This window comes from Erinaceus europaeus, chromosome 20, assembly GCF_950295315.1.
Source record: "Erinaceus europaeus chromosome 20, mEriEur2.1, whole genome shotgun sequence".
NCBI lineage: Eukaryota > Metazoa > Chordata > Mammalia > Eulipotyphla > Erinaceidae > Erinaceus > Erinaceus europaeus.
The window spans coordinates 44,949,135-44,973,429 of NC_080181.1; the positions used below are offsets into that span (position 1 = coordinate 44,949,135).

A 24,295-nucleotide genomic window follows, 5' to 3' on the forward strand; every position below is an offset into this window, starting at 1 on the left:
GCACACATGGTATTATACGTGAGGACCTGGGTTCAAGCCCCTGCTCACCATCTGCAAATGGTGAAGTAGTCTATCTACCTCCCTCTCCCCTCTCAATTTCTCTCTATCCTACCAAAAATAAAAACAGAAAGGGATTTTTTTTTTGCCTCTAGGGTTATTGCTGGGGCTCAGTGCCTGCACCATGAATCCACTGCTCCTGGAGGCCATTTTTCCCCCTTTTGTTGCCCTTGTTGTTGTAGCCTTGTTGCGGTTATTATTGTTATTGTTGATGTCGTTCGTTATTGGATAGGAAAGAGAGAAATAGAGAGAGGAGGGGAAGGCAGAGAGGGGGAGAGAAAGACAGACACCTGAAGACCTGCTTCACTGCCTGTGAAGCAACTCCCCTACAGGTGGGGAGCCGGGGGCTTGAACCAGGATCTTTATGCCGGTCCTCGTGCGCTTAACCTGCTGTGCTACCGCCCGACCCCTAGGAATTTTTTAAAGAGGAAAAAATGGCAGCCAGGAACACTGGCTTTGTCCTACAGGCACCAAGCCCCTGGTGGCAATAAAAAGCAAAAAATACAACAGGACCCCCAATTTCCAGCACAGTGAGAAGCAATGGGGCTTTTCCCAGGAGCAAGATGGTCCCTGCATGAGGCAATGTTCCAGTAGCAAAGCCCAGGGGACAGCAAAAGGGTGCTGTCTGGGACTGGGGGGCTGGAGGGCTGCCCTATCTGAGTTCTAAGAAGTCATCAAAGTCTCCCTTCTAACTGCCACTCTGACACTAAGCAGGAAAAGGGCAAATGCCTTGCATATGGGTTGTTCCCATCAGCAAACAAGGAAACAATATGAAAGTGTCTTAAGAAGCCATGGCAGGCTTTATTATATTTTCTTTACACTTCAATAAAACCATCAGGGGCAGTCTTTTTTTTGACCTTTTCAAGATTCAAATTCAAACTTCCCCAATAAAAGACTGAAAGTCAAAGGGGGAAAAAAATTCTCCTTCACATACTCAAATTCTATCCACTATATAACAAAGTCTGTTTTCTTTTAAAAAATAAACCAAGAAAGTGTCCAGAGGAGTCTTCCTGTAAGGGTGCAGGGTATGGGTTGGAATGGGGTGAGTGCAAAAAAAAAAAAAAATCTGACTCGAACAGAGAAAGGAATCTATCATCTATCTGTCGTGTTGCTAGAAAACTCAGTATTGGGGCCTAGAAACAGTTGCTGCTCTTTGGGTATAGTGTGCGCCTTGCCATAGGAGTGGTCAGACTTGAACCCCTGGCACCAAATGGGAATTTCACTGCAACAGTGGAAACTCCAGTGCTGGAGTCCGTGTGTGTGTTTGTGTGTGTGTGTGTGTGTGTGTGTGTGTGTGTGTGTGTGTGTGTGTGTGTGTGTGTATGTGTGTGTGAATGGATGAAAAAAATAAGCCAGTATGTAGTGATAAAACCACACTTTGGATAGCCCTAACTCTGAAAAAGTAAATAAATAAAAAGAAATTCAGATTTAAATAGATCATCAAAGATGTCAAAGATGAGAATATCACTTTTAGGAGAAAGGAGAAGCATGAAAGGGGGAGAGAGACACACACACATTGAAGAAGAGGATATGAATCACTTCAGAACAGATATCTGCATTCCCTAGTTCACAGCAGCATTTACAAAAGCCAAAAAGTGGAAGCAACCCAAGTACCATCCACACAATGGAATAAGAGTTGGCCTTAAAGGGGGAAAACTGTAGGTGCACATATTGATTAACCAGTTGATCAGACTTTAGGAAGACTAGAAATGATAATACTAATGAGGCAAAATGTGGATGATTGTTGAATCTGGGCTAGGCAAGGGCCTGTGGAGATTCTTTGTGCTTTTTCGTGTGACTCTTCTACAAGTGTGAAGTCACAGCAAAACTGAAGCCACCAAAATGACCTATCCATTAAGAAGCAAAAGCAAAGATGAGATGTAATGTATGCAAATTAAGGTCACTGCCAAACAAGATATGAATGTTTTCTTTCACACTATCTCAACATCATTAGGTTTCAATTAATACGACAAGGAAAATAAGCAGAAGAAAACATTAAAATATCAGCTCTTTAATATGTAAAGAAACAATATTAATGGAGAATTTTACTGTAAACCTACCTTTGAAATGTACTTTAAAGTTAAACATAATATGAAAAATTCTGCCTAGAAGAGAAACTAACAAAAAAGCTATGTCTCTGTGTAGGAGCAGTAAGTACTGGAGAAATTTCCCTGGCAACCAAAGCTTCACAAAAAAATCTGAGGACATTTAACAAGAGAGGTAGGTACAGCAGCCATCCAACAAAATCTCAGAATGCTTTATCTGTTCAAATATTGAGCGTTCATATTAAAAAATGTTCCTCAGAAAAACCAAAATACAAAGGCACAGCACTATACTGAGGAAACACATATGTGAAGTCTGCCTTGTCTATCAAGAGAGTGAGCTCTACTGGCTTTTTATTTTCACTTGCCTGGTGCATCCTTTTCACTCCTTTTATTTTTAGCCCTTCAAAATCCCCTCATTTATGAGCTATCTCTGGCTCCTGCTTTGTTAGTCAGGCTGAAAAAAACTTTTCAGAATAGATTTATTAAGCCCATTTGCATATATTAGTACAGTCAGCCTGTTTAGCTTTGGTTCCAGCAGATTTTTGACCTTATATTTAAACACAAAGTCTTTTCTAAATATTTTGCTTATTTTGATTATATAGATATGTATATAGAGGGGAGTGTGTGTGTGTGCGCGCGTGTGTGTGTGTCAGTCAAGAGCACTGCTCAGCTCTGGTTTACAGTGGTGCTGGGGACTGAACCTGAGACTTGGAGCCTCAAGCATGAGTCTTTTTGCATGACCATTATGTTGTCTCCTCACCCCTAAAACACAAAGTCTTAATAGGCAGGCTCCTATCTCTATGCTTCCTCCCTCTTCTCATCTCTCTAGGTCTATAGGAAGGACTTTGGTTCTAATTTCTACTTTTATCTTACAACCTTGTATAATCCCAGTAACCTCCTTGAGATTTTGTTCCCTCACAGTGTGAACTACTAAGACTTACCCACTCCTCCTCCCAAACCATCCCTCTAACTACTAGTACTAATCTAATGTTGGTCTTTCAAGTCTTAAACAAGCTTAACCTTCTACATGTTTTGCCAGCTTCAAGAGATTTTTTTTTCTTAATCCCTAGCCGAGACCAATGTGACAAGTTAGGAGCTCCTTTCACTTCCCCTTCCATGCACCCATTTACTTACTTTTCTAGTGGAATGGTTTGACATAACTAGGATTTGGAGTGTTCCTTTATTTAAAATCTCCTCCTTCTTGGCCTTTTAGTTTGGGTTTTGTGGTGCAATATGATCAACATTCATTACTACAATTTATGGAACGTTCCAACAATTTCACTGTTTTCTGAAGTTCATTCTCTAGTCAGACTCCTCAGAAGAGGAGCATGTGAACTGTATTCCTAGAGTTCTCACAAGTTCAAAATTATATGCCTGTGACCTTTCTAGTTAGAGGACATTATCTAAATGCAAAGTGCTGAGCACACATATTAAGTAATACATTAAGGATACACTGAGATCCCCGTCCCGTGTAAGGTCAGCACACATGGGTCTGTGCCTCTCTGTGAAGAGGGTGACGGTTGGGGAAATAGCTCAACTGGCAGAACACTAGACTTTCATGCCTGCTTCAATCCTTAGAGCCACTTGTACCAGAAGAATGTTCTGCCTTGTCTCTGTCATTATTTCTCTCTTTCTCATGTGAAACTCTCTCTCATGTGATAAATCAAAAAGCTTTCAAATTAAAAATAGATAAATACACACAAAAGACTAGCAGAATTCATGGAGTAGAAACTTGAAAACTCAACTAGCAGGCAGCCTGGAGGAGAACACAATAATTCAAAGTACTACCAAGCTGGCATTACTGTACCATTTTTCCCTCTTTGGCATTCCATCTCCAGCCCACAATCCAGAAGAAGCATTCCCACAGAGGGAAAGAATCCAGGAAAAGCCCTCCAGTTCTGGCTCCAGAAACAGGAAGCAGCTCCCTACCTGTCCAGAAAGAAAGAGGGAATCCTCATTCCTTTGCTTTTTTTTTTTTAATATTTTTTATTTTCTCCACTTCTCGCTGTCTCTCACATTCCAGCCCCCAGGCTGTACCTTGCCTTTGGCAGCAAGGGAAGCTGGCAATGCTCTGCGTCTCTGATGGGAGGAGGTTGGTTCCAAGAGGGCAAGACAAAGCCCCGCTGCAGTTTCTGCGTGTGTCTTCCCACTGCGTGGCCCCACGGCAGGTGCAGGCACAGGAAGTCGGCAGCAGACCAAAGCAAAGAGCAGGAGTGAAGAAGAAAGACACCAGAAACCAGGAAGATCTCATAGAGGAAGGAATTGAGCCAAAAGAGATCCCTGAAACCTGTTAATAGAATCATTTCATTCCTGAGATGTGTGTAGACCCTACACAGAAAGCACTGGCTTAGCAAACAGAAATACAGAAGTTACCACTCAAGGCTTGTTCAGCAGGTGGCCATCTCATCTACAAGACAAATCTCAACATCACTGTGGGGACTCTGACAGCTGAACTGAACATCAGAAACACAATCCTCAGAAAGCCAGTGCAAATTGGTGCTCTAAACTCAAGAGGACAGATGATCTGCTAACACAGAACTGTCAACCTTCTCAGTAGGGTTTAAACAACATCCAGAGAATCACAACATAACAGTCACAATTTACAGAATACAATCTAACATTACTCAGTAAACAAAGACTCACGAAAAATGTCCATTTCCATTAAAACACACACCATCAAGGATTAACTCTGGAACTATCAAACAAAGAAGAGGAGCACGGCTAAAACACATGCCAAAAATAAGGATGCATATTTTTGGAAATAGGTGAAAAGCTATATAAGATAAGGGGGGTGGATAGGAGCTGTAAAGGAAAACCAAATAGAGGGGCCAGGCAGTGATGTACCTAGTTAAGCACACACATTACAGCGCACAAGGACCCAGGTTCAAGCCCATGGTCCCCACCTGCAAGGGGAAAACTTCATAAGTGGTGAAGCAGGGATGCAGGTATCTATCTCTGTCTCTTTCTCTCCCTATCTCCCCAATTTCTCTGTCTCTATCAATAATAAGTAAATAAAAATATTTTTAAATAGTCTTTCCCTTTCTTTCTTTCTTTCTTTCTTTCTATCTCCAGGTTTATTGCTAGGCCTCGGTGCCTGCACTACGAATCCACTGCTCCTGGAGGCCATTTGCCCTAGATGTTACCCTTGTTGTTGTTGTTATTACTATTGTTGTCATTGCTGTTGTTGTTCTTGGATAGGACACAGAGAAATCCAGAGAGGAAGGGAGACAGAGAGGGGGAGATTAAGACACCTGCAGACCTGCTTCACTGCTTGTGAAGCGACCCCCCTGCAGGTGGGGAGCCGGGGGCTCGAACCGGGATCTCAATGCCAGTTCTTGGGCTTCGCACTCACTGCGCTACCGCCCGACCCCCCCATAAATTTTTTTTTTAAAAAAAGAAAGAACTGCACAGTACTCTGGTCTCACTCCCATAGAAATATCTGCATTAATGAAGAAAAAGTCCAATGATAAGAACTGTTTCCACTGAGAAAGCAAATACACAAGTAGACATAGTGAAGCAAATACAGCAGAATGGTTATACATGGTTGTGACGTGACGGGATAAAAGAGTTTTCCATTCTGTTCTACAACGTTGGTACGACTATTCCAATTTTAATATTGCAGTGCCCTAACACAGAATTTGACCAGAATTCTAATGCACAATATATTATACAAGTGATTAAGATTTTTCTTTCTTTTTCTTTTTTTTTTTTTTTGTCTCCAGGGTTATTGTTGGGGCTTGGTGCCTGCACTACGAATCCACTGCTCCTGGAGGCTATTTTTTCTGTTTTGTTGCCCTTATTGTTTATCATTGGTTATTGTTGTCATTGTTGTTGGATAGGACAGAGAGAAATTGAGAGAGGAGAAGAGACAGAGAGGGAGAGAGAAAGATACCTGCAGACCTGCTTCACTGCTTGTGAAGAGACACACTTGCAGGTGAGGAGCCAGGGGACTCGAACCGGGTTTGTTACGCCATTCATTGCGCTTTGCGCCATGTGCGCTTAACCCACTGCGCTACCGCCTGGCCCCCGTGACTAAGATTTCCTATCTGTACACCCAGTCGATTTTGTTTTCCTATCTTAAAAAAAAAAAATTACAGGGATATGAGAATTAATTCTGCAATAACTTTCCCAGTTACACCATGTACCTTTCAAGTTTTATTTTAGGCAAGTTTTTTTTCCAAAGTTCTATATTTACATTATTCATGGCTATTTTGTTCTTTTCTTAGGCACTCTAATTATACATATATTGGATCTCCTTTACCTATCTCCTATATTGATTACTTTCTAATGCACTTAATCCCTTTATTTGTTTTCAGTTTTCTCCTTTCCATCCTCTCTTTTTACTTCTGTGCTCCCAACGTATTGATTTGTTGCTGTGCTCTTTCTAATTTTAATCTTCCCTTCTGAAATTCCCCTTTTCCTAATCTTTTCCTGACATCAATCTGCTCAAATTTCTGCTAGCTAACCATATCCTTGGTGGTTCCTAAATTTCCTCCTGATGGCTTCTCTTTGAAAAACTTTGCTTTGTTTTAGCTTATACTGAAATTTATGTTCACGACTTTCTGGCGTACTCTCATCATATACAATAAATAACCTATGCCCTTTCTCATCATTTTTCCTATTTATTTATTTATATTTATTTATTCCCTTTTGTTGCCCTTGTTTTATTGTTATAGTTATTATTGTTGTTACTGATGTCATTGTTGGATAGGACAGAGAGAAATGGAGAGAGGAGGGGAAGACAGAGAGGGGGAGAGAAAGACAGATACCTGCAGACCTGCTTCACCGCCTGTGAGGCGACTTCCCTGCAGGTGGGGAACAGGGGGCTCTAACCGGGATCCTTCTGCTGGTGCTTGTGCTTTGCGACACGTGCGCTTAACCCACTGCGCTACCACCCAACTCCCTAGTTATTTATTTTTATTGGGTACAGACAGAGAGAAATGAAGAGGGAGACAGAAAGAGAGAGAGAAAGTCAGAAACAGAAGGATGAATATGGGATGATCTCACTCTCAGGCAGAAGTTGAAAAACAAGATCAGAAAAGAAAACACAAGTAGAACCTGAAATGAAATTGGCATATTGCACCCAAGTAAAAGACTCTGGGGTGGAGAATACAGGTCCATGAAATGACATAGTGGGGATTGTATTGTTAAGTGGGAAACTGGGGAATGTTATACATGTACAAACCATTGTATTTACTGTTGAATGTAAAACATTAATTCCCCAATAAAGAAGCAAATTTTAAAAAAGGGAATAAATAAAAAAATTAAAAAGGCAGAAGTTGAAAAACAAGATCAGAAAAGAAAACACAAGTAGAACCTGAACTGGAATTGGCGTATCGCACCAAAGTAAAAGACCCTGGGGTGGGTGGGTGGGGAGAATACAGGTCCAAGAAGGATGATAGAGGATCTAGTGGGGGTTGTATTGTTATATGGGAAACCGGGGAATGTTATGCATGTACAAACTATTGTGTTTACTATTGAATGTAAAACATTAATTCCCCAATAAAGAAATTAAAAAATTAAAAAAAAGAAAGAGAGAGAGAGAGGCAAAGAGATAGCTCATGAAGCCTTCCCCCTGTGGTGGGGATCAGGGTCTTGACCCTGGGTCCTTGTGCACTATAACATGTGTGTTCAACTAGGTGTGTCACTGCCTGGCCCCCTTTTCATCATTTTTCTTTAATTTGTTTTTGCATAAGATTGGATCTCATACTATTTTTATATCCCTCATTTAACTGAAGTGGATTCTCCTGATAACTTTAGGCATTGGGGCGGGACTAGAGGGGGTGTCTAAGACAGTTTCTTCTGTAAGTTCTCCATTTGTTTCTCAGAGCTAAGTGCAAAATCTCTGGGGGCCGGGTGGTGGCAAACCTAGCTGAGCTCACATGTTACAATTCACAAGGACCTTGGTTCGAGCCCCTGGTCCCCACCTGCAGGGGGAAAGCTTTGCGAGTGGTGAAGCCGTGTTGCAGGTGTCTCTCTGTCTCTCTCCCTCTCTATCACTCTCTCCCCTCTTGATTTCTGGATGTCTCTATCCAATAAATAAATAAAGATAATTTTAAAAAAAAATCTCTAAATCTTAGCAAAATTCTTCCCCTCTACACTTTGCTCCAGATCTAGACCTCTGGTGTCTTTATTTTCCCTGAAATCTGTGTTCTTTTTTATTATCATTATTATTAATGATAGAGAGACACCAACCGGAGCACTGCTCAATTCTGGCTTACGGTGGTACTAGAGATTGAATCTGGACCTTCAGAGGCTCGGGCATAAATGCCTTTTGCAGAACCAGTAAGCAGCCTCCTGTGCCCAGGGCTGCGCTCTTGGGTGTTAGCTTTTGCGACTGGGATGGTTCCTGAGAGCTCTTCCCTAACCCTGGGCCTGCATCTTCTGAACCTCTGTGGTCTCTGTGTCTCTTAGCCACGTTTCTCTCGATCGCACTCTGTCATTTCACGAACATCTCATAAAAACTGCAGCAAAGGTGGGCGCGAGGAATAACATCATTGCAAGACTGGCCAGCTCCTCATGGGGCGCGAGCGCTTCCACACTACGATCATCATCTCTGGCATTATGCTAGTCCACTGCAGAATACTGTGCCCCAGTATGGTTCCGTAGCCCCCATGTCCACTTGGTCGATTCCAAATTATATTCCTCCATGAGGATCATTTCTGGAACCATCCGTTCCACCCCGGTTCCATGGCTGCCAGTTCTTAGCAACATCGCCCCGCCAGATATTCGTCGGGATGCGGCATCATCTAAGTTCATTTCCCACGTCTACGCTCGACCTGCCAATATACGCGGATATCTTCGCCCACCCTGTCCAACGCTTGACGTCTCGTCACCCAATCTGGTCCCCTATGCCTACACTGAACTTCTCTGTTCCAGACTCTTGGAAACAGAGTTGGCAATCAGCTGAGGTAAAGAGCAAACACCTCATCACAGACCCCTGCAAGCGTCAACCCGGCTTTGACCTAGCACATTATGATTGGGCCCTCCTCAATCGCTATCGAACAGGCCATGGCTGATGCGCCGCTATGTTCCATCGCTGGGGAGCCAGAGACGACCCGAACTGCCCCTGCGGCTACAGACAGACTATGACCCACATAGTCAATGACTGCCACCTCTCCAGATTCCAAGGAGGTCTCGAAACTTTACATCAGGCTCAACCTGACACTGTTGACTGGCTATGGAAGAAGGGCAAACGCTAGAAGAAGAAGCCACAAAATGATTCCAGTCATTTCTGCTCAAGGTGAGGCTCTGCCCTTCTAGAAGGGAAGCTCACTGTCATTACTAAGATTCTCCAAGGCTTGTGGCACCACAGCACCATGTGGTTTGTTATTCTCCCCTACACCATTAGCCTGGGAGGCCAGATGCTCTCAAGACTTGAGCCTGACTTCACTTTTAGGGGCAACTCGTGATGTCTACATTCCCAGGCTGTTGGTAGTTCATTTCACTTCCCAGACTTCCCCACTTCCCACAGCTGCCCTTCTGCAGGTTATCTCATTTCAAGGGATCGGGCTGAACCAATTCCTGTCCTGATTTGTAGGGGGCCCCATTACTTTCTTTGTGTCCCTCTTGAGTTTCTTCTGTGGTTATCTTGCTAACTGGTCTTGCTTCCAAGTTAGAATAAATCAAAAAGATGCTCTGAAACTGTGAACACAGTTTCCTGAAACATCTTCAGAAAGGTACAAAAACCAAAACGAATGAAGAGTTCCTGAACTAGAAGGTGCCGTGTGATGAAATTGTCAGTACTTCTAAAACTGATATACAAATGAAATGTATTTCTAATCCAGATCCCAAGAAAGTATGACTGAAAATGAGACACAGAAATTCTAAAGTTGGGGGTCTGGCAGTAGTAATGCAGAGGGTTAAGGGCACGTGGTGCAAAGCGCAAGGACCTGCATAAGGACCCAAATTTGAGCCTCGGCTCCCCACCTGCAGGGGAGTTGCTTCACAGGTGGTGAAGCAGGTCTGCAGGTGTCTATCTTGCTTTCCCCCTCTCTGTCTTCCCTTCCTCTCTCCATTTCTCTCTGTCCTATCCAACAGTGACAACATCAATAACAACAGTAAAACAACAAGGGCAACAAAAGGGGGGGGGAAGAAATTCTAAAGTTCATATGGAAGAACAGTCGAGTCATTTTTGAAAAAGAAAACAGCGTGAGCCTAAGGAGATAGTACACTGGTTATGAAAAAACTCTCGTCTGAACTATGAGGTCCCAGGTTCAATCCCCAGCAGCATCCTAAGCCAGAGCTGAGAAGTGTTCTGGTTAAAAGATAATAGTAAGTTTTAAAAAATTAAGAAGGAAGGAAGGAAGGAGAGAAAGAAAAATGAAAAAAAGAAAACCACATAGAAAGTCACCTTACCAGAAAGTGAAATTCACCAATAAATAAATGTAATCAAAACAACATGGCAGTGTCTTAAAACAGAAAAGACAGAAAACCTGAACAGAGTCCCAAAAATAGAACCACATGTGCGTAGGAATTTTGAAAGCAAATAAAGTTTACTTCTTTCGTAAGATGTGATGTAAATTCTGAATTAATTAAAATCTGAATGTAAAAAAAAAATGACTAAGGGGCCAGGAGATGGCTCACCCAACCATGCAAAGGGACCTGGGTTCATGCCCCAGAACACCATTCAGGGGCAACTGCAGGGATAGAGTTTCAACACCACTGGAGTGGCAATGGTGTCTCTCTTTCTCTTTCTCTATCTCTCTTTCCCTCTATTAAAAAAAAAGCCACTGGGGGTGGTGGAGTTGTGCAGGCATGGAGCCCCAGTAATAATAACCTCTTAGTGGCAAAAAAATAAGTTTAATTTAAACATCAGGTGGTTTTGTTTGTTTGTTTGTTTGCTTCCAGGTCACTGGGACTTGGTGTCTGCACTATGAATCCGCTGCTCCTGGAGGCTATTTTTTCCATTTTTACTGGATAGGACAGAGAGAAATTGAGAGAGGAAGGGAGATAGAGAGGAAAAACATCTGCTTAACTACTTGTGAAGTGGCCCACTGCAGGTGGGAAGGGGGGGGTTGAACCAGGATATTTGCTCAGGTCCCTACACTTCATACTATGTGCGCTTAACCTGGTGCATTACTGCCCCACCCCCAGATCAGTTTTTTTTTTATATTTATTTACTTACTTTTTGTTGCCCTTGTTTTTATTGTTGTTGTAGTTATTGTTGTTGTTATTATTGATGTCATCGTTGTTGGACAGGACAGAGAGAAATGGAGAGAGGAGGGGAAGACAGAGGGGGAGAGAAAGAGAGACACCTGCAGGCCTGCTTCACTGCTTGTGAAGCGACTCCCCTGCAGGTGGGAAGCCAGGGGCTTGAACCGGGATCCACACACAGGTCTTTGTGCTTTGCACCACATGCGCTTAACCCACTGCGCTACCACCCGACTCCCAGTGATTTTTTTTTTAAAGAGTGTAACCTCTGCAATGACAACCCTCTTCACTAAGAGAATAGAACCCAGGGGACAGGTGGTGGCACACCTGTTAAGCACACACATTACAGTGCACAAGGACCCAGGTTCAAGTCCCTGGTCCCCACCTGCAAGGGGAAAGCTTCACAAGTGGTGAAACAGGGCTTCAGGTGTCTCTCTGTCTCTTTCCCTCTCTATCTCCTTCTCCCTCTCAATTTCTCTGTCTCTACCCAATAGTTAATAAATAAAAATATGATTTTAAAAAGAGAGACAAGGACCCCGAAAAGGAAACAGACTTAACCACATTAAAGTCTCACAACTTACCAGACCAAAGATACCAAGTATGAAGCCAAATGAGAAACTACAAGAAAATATTGCAATATGCAATTAAATAGCCATAGATATTCAACAAATCAAAAGAAATCAATGAAACACTTTTGCCACCATCAGACAAATAAAAATGTCAAGGACTGTTAACAGACAGAGAAAAAGGTGTTCTTATGTAGTGCTTCTGTGAGTAGGACAGACTAACGTGCTTTGTGGAAATTCATCAGGCAACATCTAACAAAATTCCAGTATTTGACTGCCTTGTGATTAGTAAGTCCACTTTGGGAAATGTATCCTCAGAAAAACAAGCACTGGAATCTAAGACTGGATAAGCAATACTCTTTAGTGCTATAATCAGAATATTCCCAGCAGGGGGAATAACTGAATAAATTATAATAATTCATTTGAAGGATTCTTATACAGTCATTAAAAATAGTGGCGACATCAACATGGATGGGCTATGGCTGGCAATGATTTATTATACACTTAATTTAAAATAAAAGAATCTACAAAGCTGGGAGATAGCTCATCTGGTAGAGCAGACCATGCTGTGGGGGAGGGGCTCCCCCTTCTCATCTACAGACTATTTAAAAAAGAAAAAGGATGATCGTCAAGGCTCAGAACATAAGCATGTATAAGCCAGAGGCCAACATCCCCAGTCACGGCCACCCTGCCTCAATATAACCAACAGCCCTCTCTTTTTTTTTTTTTTTTCTGCAAAGGGAAGAGTTAATATGTGAAAGAAGAAAAAAATATATACTATCTACTGTACTGAATTTTAAAGGCACCTGGAGCAAGGCAAACCCATGAGTACTGAAGGTAATCAAGATGGGAGAGTAGGAGAGAACTGAGGGGAGGAGTGCCTGTCACATCACCAACCTGTAAGCCCAGTTCATTATATCCCTGTTGTCCCCCAGAGACCACAGAGGGACAGTCACACCCAGAAGGCATCCCTAGGATCTGAATAAGTGAGGTGTGATCTAACTGTTGCAAAGATTAACACTGTTGCAAAGGTTAACACTGGAAACGCAAACCAGATGATCACCTGACACTCATTTACCTCTGGCCTGGAGTGAGTGCACATTTACCACACAAATAGCTTTTCCACTCCAGTGTCCCAGTAATATTTTTCTCTTTGAGATGCACGATTAAAAGGCAGCTTTATTTCCCTGTGCCCTGGGGAGAACCAAAGCCACAGCCCAAGGCAAAGCAGGAGAAGGGATGCTCAGGGAGGAGCCAGGAAGTGACTCTAACTTGCCAGTCTGCCACCTGTAGGCTGGTTCCAGCAGACACAAATCTCGGTGCCCACTAGATGCCATGAAGACGACGCATATTAAATCACACTCGAAACTGAGCAACAGATGTGTGAAGACTATGGATAGTGCCCAGTCTGAGTCAAGGCTACCCACTACTTCCACTTGTAACCGCTGCCCCCCTTCTCTGTCTGGTTCGATCTCTGAGAGGTGTGACCACAAGGTTCTGCAGTTTCTGATCAGCCCCTCCAAGACTGGCCCTTGGTCTGGAACAAGGTTCGGGGATTAACCCCCTCAACGAGATGAGGTCGGCACCTCTGTGGTTCAGAATGTTAGTCTGGATGGACTCCCTTTGAAAATCGATGCAATGGATCCGGAGAACAAAGACCATTGCAAAAGAGGTGGGGAATGGGGGGCTGGACAGAATTCTTCATCTTTTTTTTTTTTAACCCAGAGAACAAAACAGCAGACACTCATCGCCAGGGCTGGGTTGGGATTTCTGGAGCTGGAAGGAAGACATACTGAGTTGACAGTCCCAGCCTAGAAGACATAGACTTCAGAACCCTAAACCAAATGTGCTTACAGATGTCAAGAGTTCTCAGAGCAAGTGCCTCCCGTTATAAACACGCTCTGCGTGCATGTTCCCGGGTCCATATGCCCATTCACTATCAATACAGAAATTTTTTTCTTCGTTATGAAGCTGTAAGATGGACTCCAAAAATTAACTCCTGGGAGCCAGCCCTTCCTTGCATAGAGATTTATTTATTTATTTATCCTGCCGGCTTCCTCCTATGGAGGTTTAGACACTGGTTTTGCTCATGGGAGGGGGAGGTCAAAAGCCTGGCACTGGTCACCCGTGAAACACGCCCCCTGGGGGTGTCCCCCGCCCAGCCCCCGCCGGTTGGAGACCGGGACTGACCGCAACCCGACGGCGCGCCCCCGGCCGGGCACCGCGGAGACGGAAGGGGCGGAGGGACTCGGGTCGCGCGACGGTCAGCCGCCCCCTGCCGGAGCCCCGCTCACGGCCGCTGGGGGCCGGGCTGCCGCAGCCGGCGGCGGCGGGAAAGGTGTCGGATCCCCGGGGCGCCGACGCCGCAGCCGCAGCCGCAGCCGCAGCCGCAGCCGCCACCCTCGGGCGCGCTCTGGGTCCTCTCGGAAAAGTAAGTCGGCCGGGCGGGGGTTGCGGGTCTCCCCGAGCGCCGAGACGGGTGCGGGGATGGGGTCCCCGGAGTTCGCCCGCCCGGAGTTTGCAACTGCGCCCCGACCCGCCGGCCGCCCACACTCACCGAGAAGCCGGCCCAGAAGGGGCAGGAGTGGCGGACGCGGGCCGAGGTGGTGAGCGCCAGCGCGGCGAAGCTCACGGCCACGATGAGGCATCCGAGCGCCATCTGCGTGGCCCCGAGCGCCAGCACGATGCGGGAGCGGCCCGGGCACTCGCGCAGGCGGGACAAGCTGCGGGGCAGCGCGGCGGGGCGCGGCGGGGCGCGGGGACCGCCGGCCGGAGGCATCGCGCCCTCACGCCTCCCGCTGCCGCACAGCCCGGCGCGCCGCCGCCTCTCCTCACAGAGGGTCAGCGGCAAGTTGCGCCGGGCGCGGGGACGGCCCGCCCGCGGGCTGCGGGGGCTGCGGCGGCCGCGCGCTGGGAGCCGGCCGGGCCGGGCGGGGAGCCGGGCGCCCGCTGCCCCAGCCCGCGCCCATGCCGCCGCCACCGCTCCGCAGGGCCGCCCGCTCGCCTGGCGCGCCGCGCTGCGCCTTCTCCCGCCCGCCGCTGGCTCCGCGCGCTCCCCGGCCCGAGCGCGGGCGCGAGCTGCTGCCGCGTGCCGGGCACGAGCCGCCGCGCGCCCGGGCGCGAGCTCCGCCGCCGCCGCGCGCTGGGCGGGGAGCGCGAGCGGCCCCGAGAGGCGCGGGCGCAGGTGCGGTGCGCGTGTCGCGCGGGTCGGGAGCGGGGCCGCTGGCGCGTCAAGGGCGAAGGCGGCAGCCGGCGCCGGGGGAGCGGGGGCAGCCGGGGGGGGGGGGGAGGAGGGGCGCGGCGACGGTGGCGGGAGCGGAAAGCGCCCCGCAGCGGGAGCGGAGGGCTGGCTCCCTGGCTCCGCAGCGGTCGTGGCGCGCACAGCCGCGCTCCACTTAGGGCTTCCTGGACCCCAGATGCCCGCGGAGGACTGGACGTTTAAAACATCCCCAGTTCTTGGATCCCAGTTCTGTTGCCCGCCCTTCATCTGAAGGGCTTTAATCCAAATTTAAGGGGGGGGGGGGGGGAGTTGGGATTTAAAACGAATTGCGCAAAACTAGCTTAAATGAGCAATGTCATCAAGACGCTATTAAATCATCCCTCTTGACAGTCTCTCTGGCTCCGAGGAACTGATCTGGGGTTTCCTTGGAGTATCCAGGCGGCGTGGTGGTTTTGAGTGGCCCTGCGGAGCGTGACTGACTTGACTCAGAGGAGGGGAGGGGAAGGAGGAGAGAGGAGGAAAGGAAAGGAAAGGGGAAAATGAAAAGAAAAGAAAAAGGAGAGTTCATAGTGATGGGTTATTCCCGAGTTCATTTTTCCATCGCCTGTGACAGAACTGAGGGAGTCCCCTTTGGGATCGGAAATGTTACAATCTCACCCTCCAACTATCTCAGTTCCTGGTGCTTGAAATTCCTCCCTTAGAGATATTGATTCCTCTGGGGCTTGACTGGCCTCTATTAAAATGCAAATTCCCCTTGAAGGGGCAATATAGCTCATGCTTTTATCAGCCAACACCTTGGCAGGGACGGGATTTATTTTCCAATTAAAATGCATGGTCCCAGGATGAGCTGGGGGTAGGGAGTTCTGCAGATCAAGTGGCTGACCTGAGAATATTGGCCTGTGGCCAAAGGTTGCTTGCCCCCCCCCCCCCCCCCCCCCAGTTATCTCTAGCAAGACTGAGCCTCGGGCCAGCATCATTTAACACACTGGAGTACACATTTAAATTTCCTGGAAGTGTTTGCTATCTAAAAACTCACAGGGCAGCCAGTTTGGAAGAGCTTGGAACATGACCAGAGAATGATCATTGACTGCCAGGAAGTGGGGTTCTCTTGCTGTATTCTCCTCACTTGCTCATTCATTTATTCATGTCTTCCATACAAGTCCACAAAGGGCTCTTGAAACTCATAGTACCTACACTAAGGTTCTTCGAGCAAACATCTGTAAACCAGCCAACAAAACCCCTGCCTTCTAGGTACCAGGAGAGAAACAAAATAAACATAATGGACAAGTAAATTACATTATTTGTTGACACTGGGTAGTATTCAAGAAGGATGTTAAATGCCCACTCTGAGACAAATACTAATGCAAGAATGAGCAAAAAACGGATAAGCTTCTAGTACCCTGATCTTGTCTGGTCCAGGCAAGAGACTAGTAACATGCAGATAAATACCCTCAAACCAATTGCAACTGGGACCATTGTTCAAGAGAATTCTGCTTTGTATTCAAAGATAGGGAGATAGGAGCTTTCTGACCTCAAGACAGGAAATGAATTGAGGAAATGCATCAGTGGGTTCAGATGCTGTCCTTGTTGTCTAGGTGAGAGGAGATGAGACAGTGTTGTGGTTTCAAGTGATGATGGTGGAAATATCCAGAACAGCATGGATATGGGAGATATTTGGTAGGTGTCAGTGATTATGTAAATATGGACTAAATATGGCCTAGGATTGTGGTGTACTGTCTAGAGTGTTGAATTCTCAAGCATAAAGTCCTAAGATCATCCCCAGATACAAAATAAATAAATAGGGACTATTTGGGGGTGAGATTTGTGTAACCATGGGGTGAGTCACTGAATGATTGAAACTTCCAATGGATTCCCATTTGTACATTAGATGTGCTTCCAAATATATCTGTGACTCAATTCCGTATTTATAAATGGCACAGAAAGAGAATGCCAGGGAACATGGCAGGGGATTTGTGTGTAGGTGACTTAGCAGAGGGGTCTACTTTCTCTGTGAAGTTTGATTTGAGTAGACAAAGAGAGTGATCCAGAAGCTAAAGTAACTTTACTGTTTTGCAAAAAAAAATCTGTATTTTAGAGCATTTTGAAATTCTGTTTCATTAAATGAGAAGCCAAAGTTATCTTGCTACTTGATAGTTAAGATTTGACAATAACAATGATTAAAGTGAGAAGTTGTTTATGTTTTGTTTTGCTTGTTTGTTTTTTGCCACCAGGGTTATTGCTGGTGCCTATATGATGACTTTGCTGCTCCCAAAAATAATTTCTTTTTTTGTTTTGATAAAAATGGTGAAAGACAGTGGGACAGGGGACAAAAGAGAGAGAGAAGGAAAGACACCTTTAGCAGTGTACCACTCAAGAAGCTCCCCACACACACACAGGTGGGGGTGACCAGGATCTTGAACTCAGGTCCTCATACATGGCACCTTTTAAATTCTAGTGGATACATCATCACCTTACCCCTTAAGTAAGGAGTCTTTGAGGAAGTGAATTGTAAAGGAAAGAAGAGACTGGGAGAGTATGGGAGAGAGGGTATTAGCTTCATTCTATTTCTGATTCTGACATCCCACAAACCCTCTTTGTGGATCTGTGGGTAGAATCAGTGCTTTTCTCTTATAAAAGCCTTCTCACACCAGAATACATGTCGTAGGGTTCTGAGAGATTCCTGGAGACCCCTGACCCAAACTGTAAGATCTCTTTGATTCCCCCCCCCCAATCAGATGAGACAGAGTGAGACCATTGTTTTTTAGCAAAGTGTGACAAGATGGCTTCACTGTTTATTAAAGGCAGACTGCATGCCTGCTTGTCCCAAAGAAAGATCACAAACGCTTACCAGTATATCACTTAGAGGCTCCTCCTTGCAGATTCCTGTTTGTTTTGTTATGTTTTGTTTTTTCCAACATCTGTGTCTCATAGAGCTAAACTCGAACTTGACCCTTTGTACTCTCCAAAAGGCAGACAAAACCTAAACCTGGATCTCCGTGTCCTCCTCTGGAAACCTCCATGTCCAGGATCAGCAGGCTAGCCAAGTCTTCTGCTGAAGACAAGTGAGAAATCAGGTGACTTTGTTTGAAATGTCTTCCTGGGTTACAAAAGCATGTCAAGAAAATGGCCATCCCACATCGAGAAGAGAGGTGTGTGCAGAGGCTTGGGTAGCCTCTGCAGGAGTACTTGTACTTCTGATTCTGGCAACCCCTTGAAGTTTGAAAGATGGGTTTTGGGTCCAAATACCTCCCAGTAAACCAGTCTTCTGCTTTGTGCTGGAACCCCACATAGCTGTGCCCCAGGAAAGAGGAAAACAAACCAGTGAACTTCCCTCCCTTCTGTTTGCTGAGTATGAATTGTTTTAAGATTTTTTTTTTTTTTGAGAGGAGGGGACCAAAACATTACATGGACACATGCAATGCCAAGCACCTCATGCTTGAGAATCCAATGCCTTATCCACTGCACTACCTCCAGGCCACTGAACTGAACTAAGGGGACCCTGCATTGCTCAAGTCTCTCAGAGCTGCTAACAACAAAAGATCATCATCCCTGGAAAAAGAAGATAGCATATCACCTCAAATTGTGTGTGTGTGTGTGTGTGTGTGTTTGTGTATGTGTGCATGTGTGTGTGTTTGTGTGTTTGTATCTTAAACCAGAGCACTCAGTGCATAACTCAAATATATGTTGTTGCCAGGGACTGAACCTGGGACTTTATAGAGTATCAGACATTGAAAATTTCTTGTGAAAACTGCTGTGTTATCTCCCCAGGCCAATAAACAAAACTTTTTAAAAACTCTGAATAGAGAGACAGAGAGATACTGAGAGGGAGGGAGAAGATAGAGAAGGACAGAGAGAGACAGAGAGGGAGAGACCCCTGCAGCCCTGTTTCACAACTCATGAAGCTTCCCCTGCAGGTGGGGGCCTGAAGCTTGAACCCAGATCCTCGCACATTGTAATGTGTGCATTCTACCAGATGCCTCACCACCAGGGCCCAATAAAACTTTAAAAAAATAGAAACACTACATGAAAGGAAAATGCTATGTTAATTCTTTTGAGCTACTGACTAGACTTCTGTAAGAAGCCCCTGAGAAATAAATGGTGCCAGCTTACCCAGGGAGGGCAATGAGGCTGAGAAGTAAGTTCCACTTAAATTAAGTCAACTGGCACTGCTAAATCAGGCTATTAGGAACCTATATATTCTAATGACTTCATTAGAATAAACAGTTCTTCATATTCATATGCACTGACTCAAACAAAATTATACATGAGAGAACTGTTTTGCCTTTAGGGGAAAAAAAGCATCAAAATTATGAGTCAAGCCACATGAGACTTGATAATTCTCATCCATCAAATGAACAGAAAATAATGGAGTAAAATTTATCATTTGATTTTGAAAGATGAGAGTCACCTTCAACCGGAACTCCTTGAAAAGCTATTGCTTTTCTTTCCTTTTTATCCTTTTCTTATTTTTTTTTTAAAGAAATGAGAGTAGGACACATTGCTAGTAGAAAAAAAAAATGGGAAGTTTCTAGAAAAATAAACATCAGGATTCACAAGTCGCTAGTGACTGGCCCACTTGTTACAGCTATGACACATGGCATAGACCATATCTATGTGCTGGCCTTTCTCTGTATGGTCAGGGATAGCCCAGAACATCTAACAACCCAGCTTCTCTCTCCTCATTCTCTTACATGTTTCACAGGCAGTAGAGCACACATTACAGTGAGCAAGGACCCGGGTTCAAGCTCACAGTCCCTATGTGCAGGAGGGAATCTTTATAAACACTGAATGGGGGGGGGGTGTTTTTTAAAGGACAAAGAGTGGCCAGGAAGTGGCATAGTGCCTAGAGCACTGGATTTATAAGTACAAGGTTCTGAATTCAATTCTCAGCACTACATGTGACAGAGTGGAGCTCTGGTTCTCAGTCTCTCCTGCTACTCTCTCATAAATAAACATATCTTTTTTTTTCTTCTTTTCTTTTCTTTCCTTTTTTTTTTTTTTTTTCCTCCAGGGTTATCGCTGGGGCTCAGAGCCAGCACTATGAATCCACTGCTCCTTGCAGCCATTTCTTTTTTCCATTTTATTGGATAGGACAGAGAGTAATTGAGAGAGGAGGGGGAAAGATAGAGAAGAAAAGAAAGAAATAGACACCCACAGACCTGCTTTGCTATTTGTGAAGAATCCCCCTACTGTGGAGAGTGGTGACTCAAACTCAGATCCTTACACTTAGTACTGTGTGTGCTTAACTGCTGCTGCTTGACCCCTAAACATATCTTTTTTAAAAAATAGAAAAATAATATGGATTGTGGCTTTTCTCCAAAGAACATGTGGAAGTGGAAAACATACACACCTAAAATAGTGCTCAGTACCACTAGTAATTAGAATATGTGACTCAAAACCACCACAAGATTCCACTTACAGCCACTAAAAAGCAACAGTCAAGGTGATGGACAGTAGTAAGTGCTGACAAGGATGGGGAGAATGTGGGCTTTCACAGAGATTGATGGGAGTAATGGTAGTGTAATGATGGCGTAAGCCCTTTGAAAAAATGTATGGTCCTTTATCAGAATACTCAACTTAAAGTAACTGTATAACTCAACAGTTCAACTCATGGTCATGTACCCAAGAACTGAAAACGTATATTCATATACAAAAATGGACATAAACACTGATAGCAATAGTATTCATAGTAACCAAAAATAAAAAAAAGTGATAGCATCCTATGCATCGCTTAGCTGAGGAATAGACAAACAGATGTGGCATATCCAAACAATGGTACGTCTTCCGCCATGAAAGGAAATGGAATCCTACGCTACAATACAGATGAACTTTGCAAACAGTGTGCTATGAGTAGGATGTCAGTCACCAAGGACCACTGAATGTATCATTCCATTGAGAAGAACTATCCAGAAGAAATGAATTCAAAGATGCACAATAGCCAGTGTTGAAAACATATCAGTGGTTTCAAGGGACAATAGCAAAGAAGAATGGGAGTTCTTGTTTCTTTTCCAGCTGATGAAAATGTTCTAAAATTATATAGTAGTGCTAGTTACACACCTCTATGAATACACTAAAAGCTAAATATGACACACTTTGAAAGGGTGAATTTTATGGGATGTGAATTATGCTTTAATAAAGCTGCTGTTTGTTTTTTTTTCCCAAATTTAAGGCAAAGAGTTTGAGAGGTAGCACAGTGGGTAAAGTGTTGGACTCTCAAGCATCAGGTGCTAAGTTCTATCAGGAGCATCTCATGTGCCAGAGTGATTTGGTTCTGTCTCCTCCTCCTCTTCCTCTCTCATTAATTAATTAGTTAATTAAGATAATATCAGAAAGGGAGAGAAAAGGGCAATTAAAGACAGTATGCATCATGTATGGCACTACCAAGTGGTGCTGGGGAGATTGAACCTGGGTCCACAAGCATCATGAAGTGTGAATTTAACCCAATGAGATATCTCCTGGCCTTTACACTGTTCCTATTATTTTTGTTGTTGTTGTTGTTGTTATTGTCACCAGGGTTATCTCTGGGGCATGGTGCCAGGACTCTGACTCCACCGTTCTTGACGGCCATTTTTTCTCCCCCCCCCTTCCTATTTTATTTGATAGAGCAGAGAGAAATTAAGATGGGCAGGGGAAATAAAGAGAAGAAAAAAAGAGACACCTGCAGGCCTGCTTCACTTCTCATTGAAACATTTCCCCTGCAAGTGGGGCTTGGAGGCTCAAACTTGGGCCCTTGCACATGGTAATGTATATGCTAAACCAGGTGCATCACCACCCAGTCCCCCTATTATTAGTTTTTCAAAAATCAGACAACAACCAGAGCAATAGCTCAGTATTAGAGCACAGGGGTTTGGTGCCTGAGTCCCCAGAGACCCCAGCTTCAGTCCTCAGCACCACCATATGCCATAGCCAACCAGTACTCTGGTCTGTCTGTCTCTCATAAAACTAACTAACTAAATAAATAGAGTAAATTTTTCAAAAGAACAATCCAGTGTTTAAGTGAAAAAGTATAGTATGTATTGGTTCGATACCATGTTACAGACTGAATGCTTGTGTCTTTCTAAAATTCAAATGTGAAACTTAATCTCTACTGTATTTGCAGACAGGTCTTTACAGAGACCCCAGTCATCATAAATAGAATTGATGCCCTTGCATTAAAAAAAGAGATTCCAGAAAGGTCCTCTGCCCCTTCAGCCATGTGAGGATGCAGCGTTATGTGGCCATCTATGAACCAGATAGCAAGACCTCAGAAGACACTGAATCTGCCAATACCTTGATCTTGAACTTGAACTTCTCAGCTGTACAATTCTGAGAAATAAATATCTATGGTTAATTAACCAGCCTGCAGTGTTCCATTATAAACCTGAAGGAATTGTTCTGATGGAGTAAATAAAATACAACTACTTTTTAGAGCTAGGGGAGGAGGGGGGAGTAAATGCAGAAACTTTAATTCCTTTTGGTAATTAATTGGTTGTGGTAGCAAGTCTATGTACTGTCCTTATGAGACTGTGCTGCATAATAAAGGATTAAGCAAATGAGGAATTATGTGTTGTTTTAATTCTATCATCCCTGGCATCCCTGAGAATAGCAATTCTCAGTGTAGAAGAAAGCAAAGATGTGATTCAGGCTGTTAGAGAAAAAAACCTGCAGCCCTGAATTGAATTGGAAATATCAGAATGAATTCATGAGATTTTTTTTTTATTTCTTTGTGTAGTGGGGTGTGTGTGTGTTTGTGTGTGTGTGTGTGTGTGTGTGTGTGTGTGTGTGTGTGTGTGTGTGTGTGTGTGTTTTAACTGTATCCACTGAAAAATTCCACCATGACCGATTCAATAACACTGAATATTCTTAGAGCTCAACTTCTGGTCCTGAAATTTCTCATTCATTCCCATTTCTAAAGAAAAGAAATGACCAGTTCCTTGTTTGGGATTCCACACTAGAGAACAAAGGCATTAGAGGGGTGTTAAAAGGATCCATGGCCTCCTTTTAGATGTTCCTCCTTGTTAAAGATGAAGAATTCTGGGTGTTGATAACAATGCTCACTGAGGGGTCGGCTCCCCACCTGAAGGGGGGGGTCACTTCACAAGTGGTGAAGCAGGTCTGCAGGTGTCTATCTCTTCCCTTTCTGTCTTATCCTTCTCTTTGGATTTCTCTCTACCTATCCAACAACAGCAATAACAACAATGGCAACAAAGTGGAAACAAAAATGGCCTCCAGGAGCAGTGGATTTGTAGTGCAGGCACCGAACCCCAGCGATAACCCTGGAGGCAAAAAAAAAAAAAACCTCATTGCAAGGCATACAGACCTAGCAACTCAACTGTCTTTAATTTCACTGTCTTCTTGAAAAACAAATACACACACACACACACACACACACACACACACCTCTGGGTACAGGAAGATAACTCACTCACTTAGCTCGTCCAGTAGAACACATACTTGACCATGATTGAGGAACTGGATTCAAGTCCCTGGCCACTACATGGGAGAAACTTATTGGGGAAATTTTATGATCAGTGGAGTGGTACTGTGGTGTTTCTTCATATAACTCTGGCAGAAAAGAAAAAAGGAAGGCAGGGAGGGGGGGAAGAAAGGGAGGAAAAAACCGTCATTGGTTGCTCTGAGGAAATGATAGGGAAACAATTCATTATTTTTAAATACATTTTACTTATTTTATTTTGATGAGAGACTAGAGTCACGCTCAGTTCTGGCTTATGGTACTACAGGGGGGTTGAATTTGGTACTCTGGGGTCCCAGGTATGAAAGTCTTTGTGTAGAACCATTATACTATCTCCTCTGCTCAAGTATTCATTACCTTAAAAAAGAAACTAGCAAACAACCCTGCATTTAGTCTGCTTTTCCTGTATACACTGTATCACTGGGTAAGCTGGCAGTAGGTGAGGAAAGTGTTATTTTACCTATTTATTTATTTATTATTGTTATCAGTATTATCAAATTCCACTGCTCCAGGCAGGCTCTTTATTTTTTTTTTCCAGTTAGAGGGTGAGAGACAAAGAGGAAGGGAGAGAGGAGGAGAGAGATAAAGACATCACAGCACCTTTCCACTGCTCATGAAGCTTCCTATTTGCATGGTGCACCTATGTGGCATCTGAGAATCAAACCTAGGTCTTCTCACATGGAAAAACGTAGTTACCATTGGGGGGGGGGACACACATCTTTGGTGGTACAAGTGGTGTGGAATTCTATCCCTATTATCTTATAATCTTGTAAATCACTAATAAAATTAAAAATAAAACTTT

General features: G+C 44.4%; 1 protein-coding gene and 1 long non-coding RNA gene across 3 annotated transcripts in view; one reads left to right on the forward strand and one right to left on the reverse strand.

The window, feature by feature from the left end:
- ENTREP2 (endosomal transmembrane epsin interactor 2) overlaps window positions 1–14,846 on the reverse strand; it is a 353,123-nt gene extending 338,277 nt beyond the window's left edge. For both annotated transcript variants that reach the window (XM_060179288.1, XM_016185083.2), the window contains exon 1: window positions 14,379–14,846. In XM_060179288.1, coding sequence (XP_060035271.1) covers window positions 14,379–14,600 — 222 coding nt within the window. In that variant the 5' untranslated portion in view covers window positions 14,601–14,846. The remainder of the gene's footprint in view (window positions 1–14,378) is intronic.
- The window catches only part of LOC132534853 (uncharacterized), a 92,427-nt gene continuing 82,207 nt past the window's right edge, over window positions 14,076–24,295 (forward strand). Inside the window, exon 1 of the long non-coding RNA XR_009546582.1 lies at window positions 14,076–14,252. This is a non-coding gene — a long non-coding RNA (uncharacterized LOC132534853). The remainder of the gene's footprint in view (window positions 14,253–24,295) is intronic.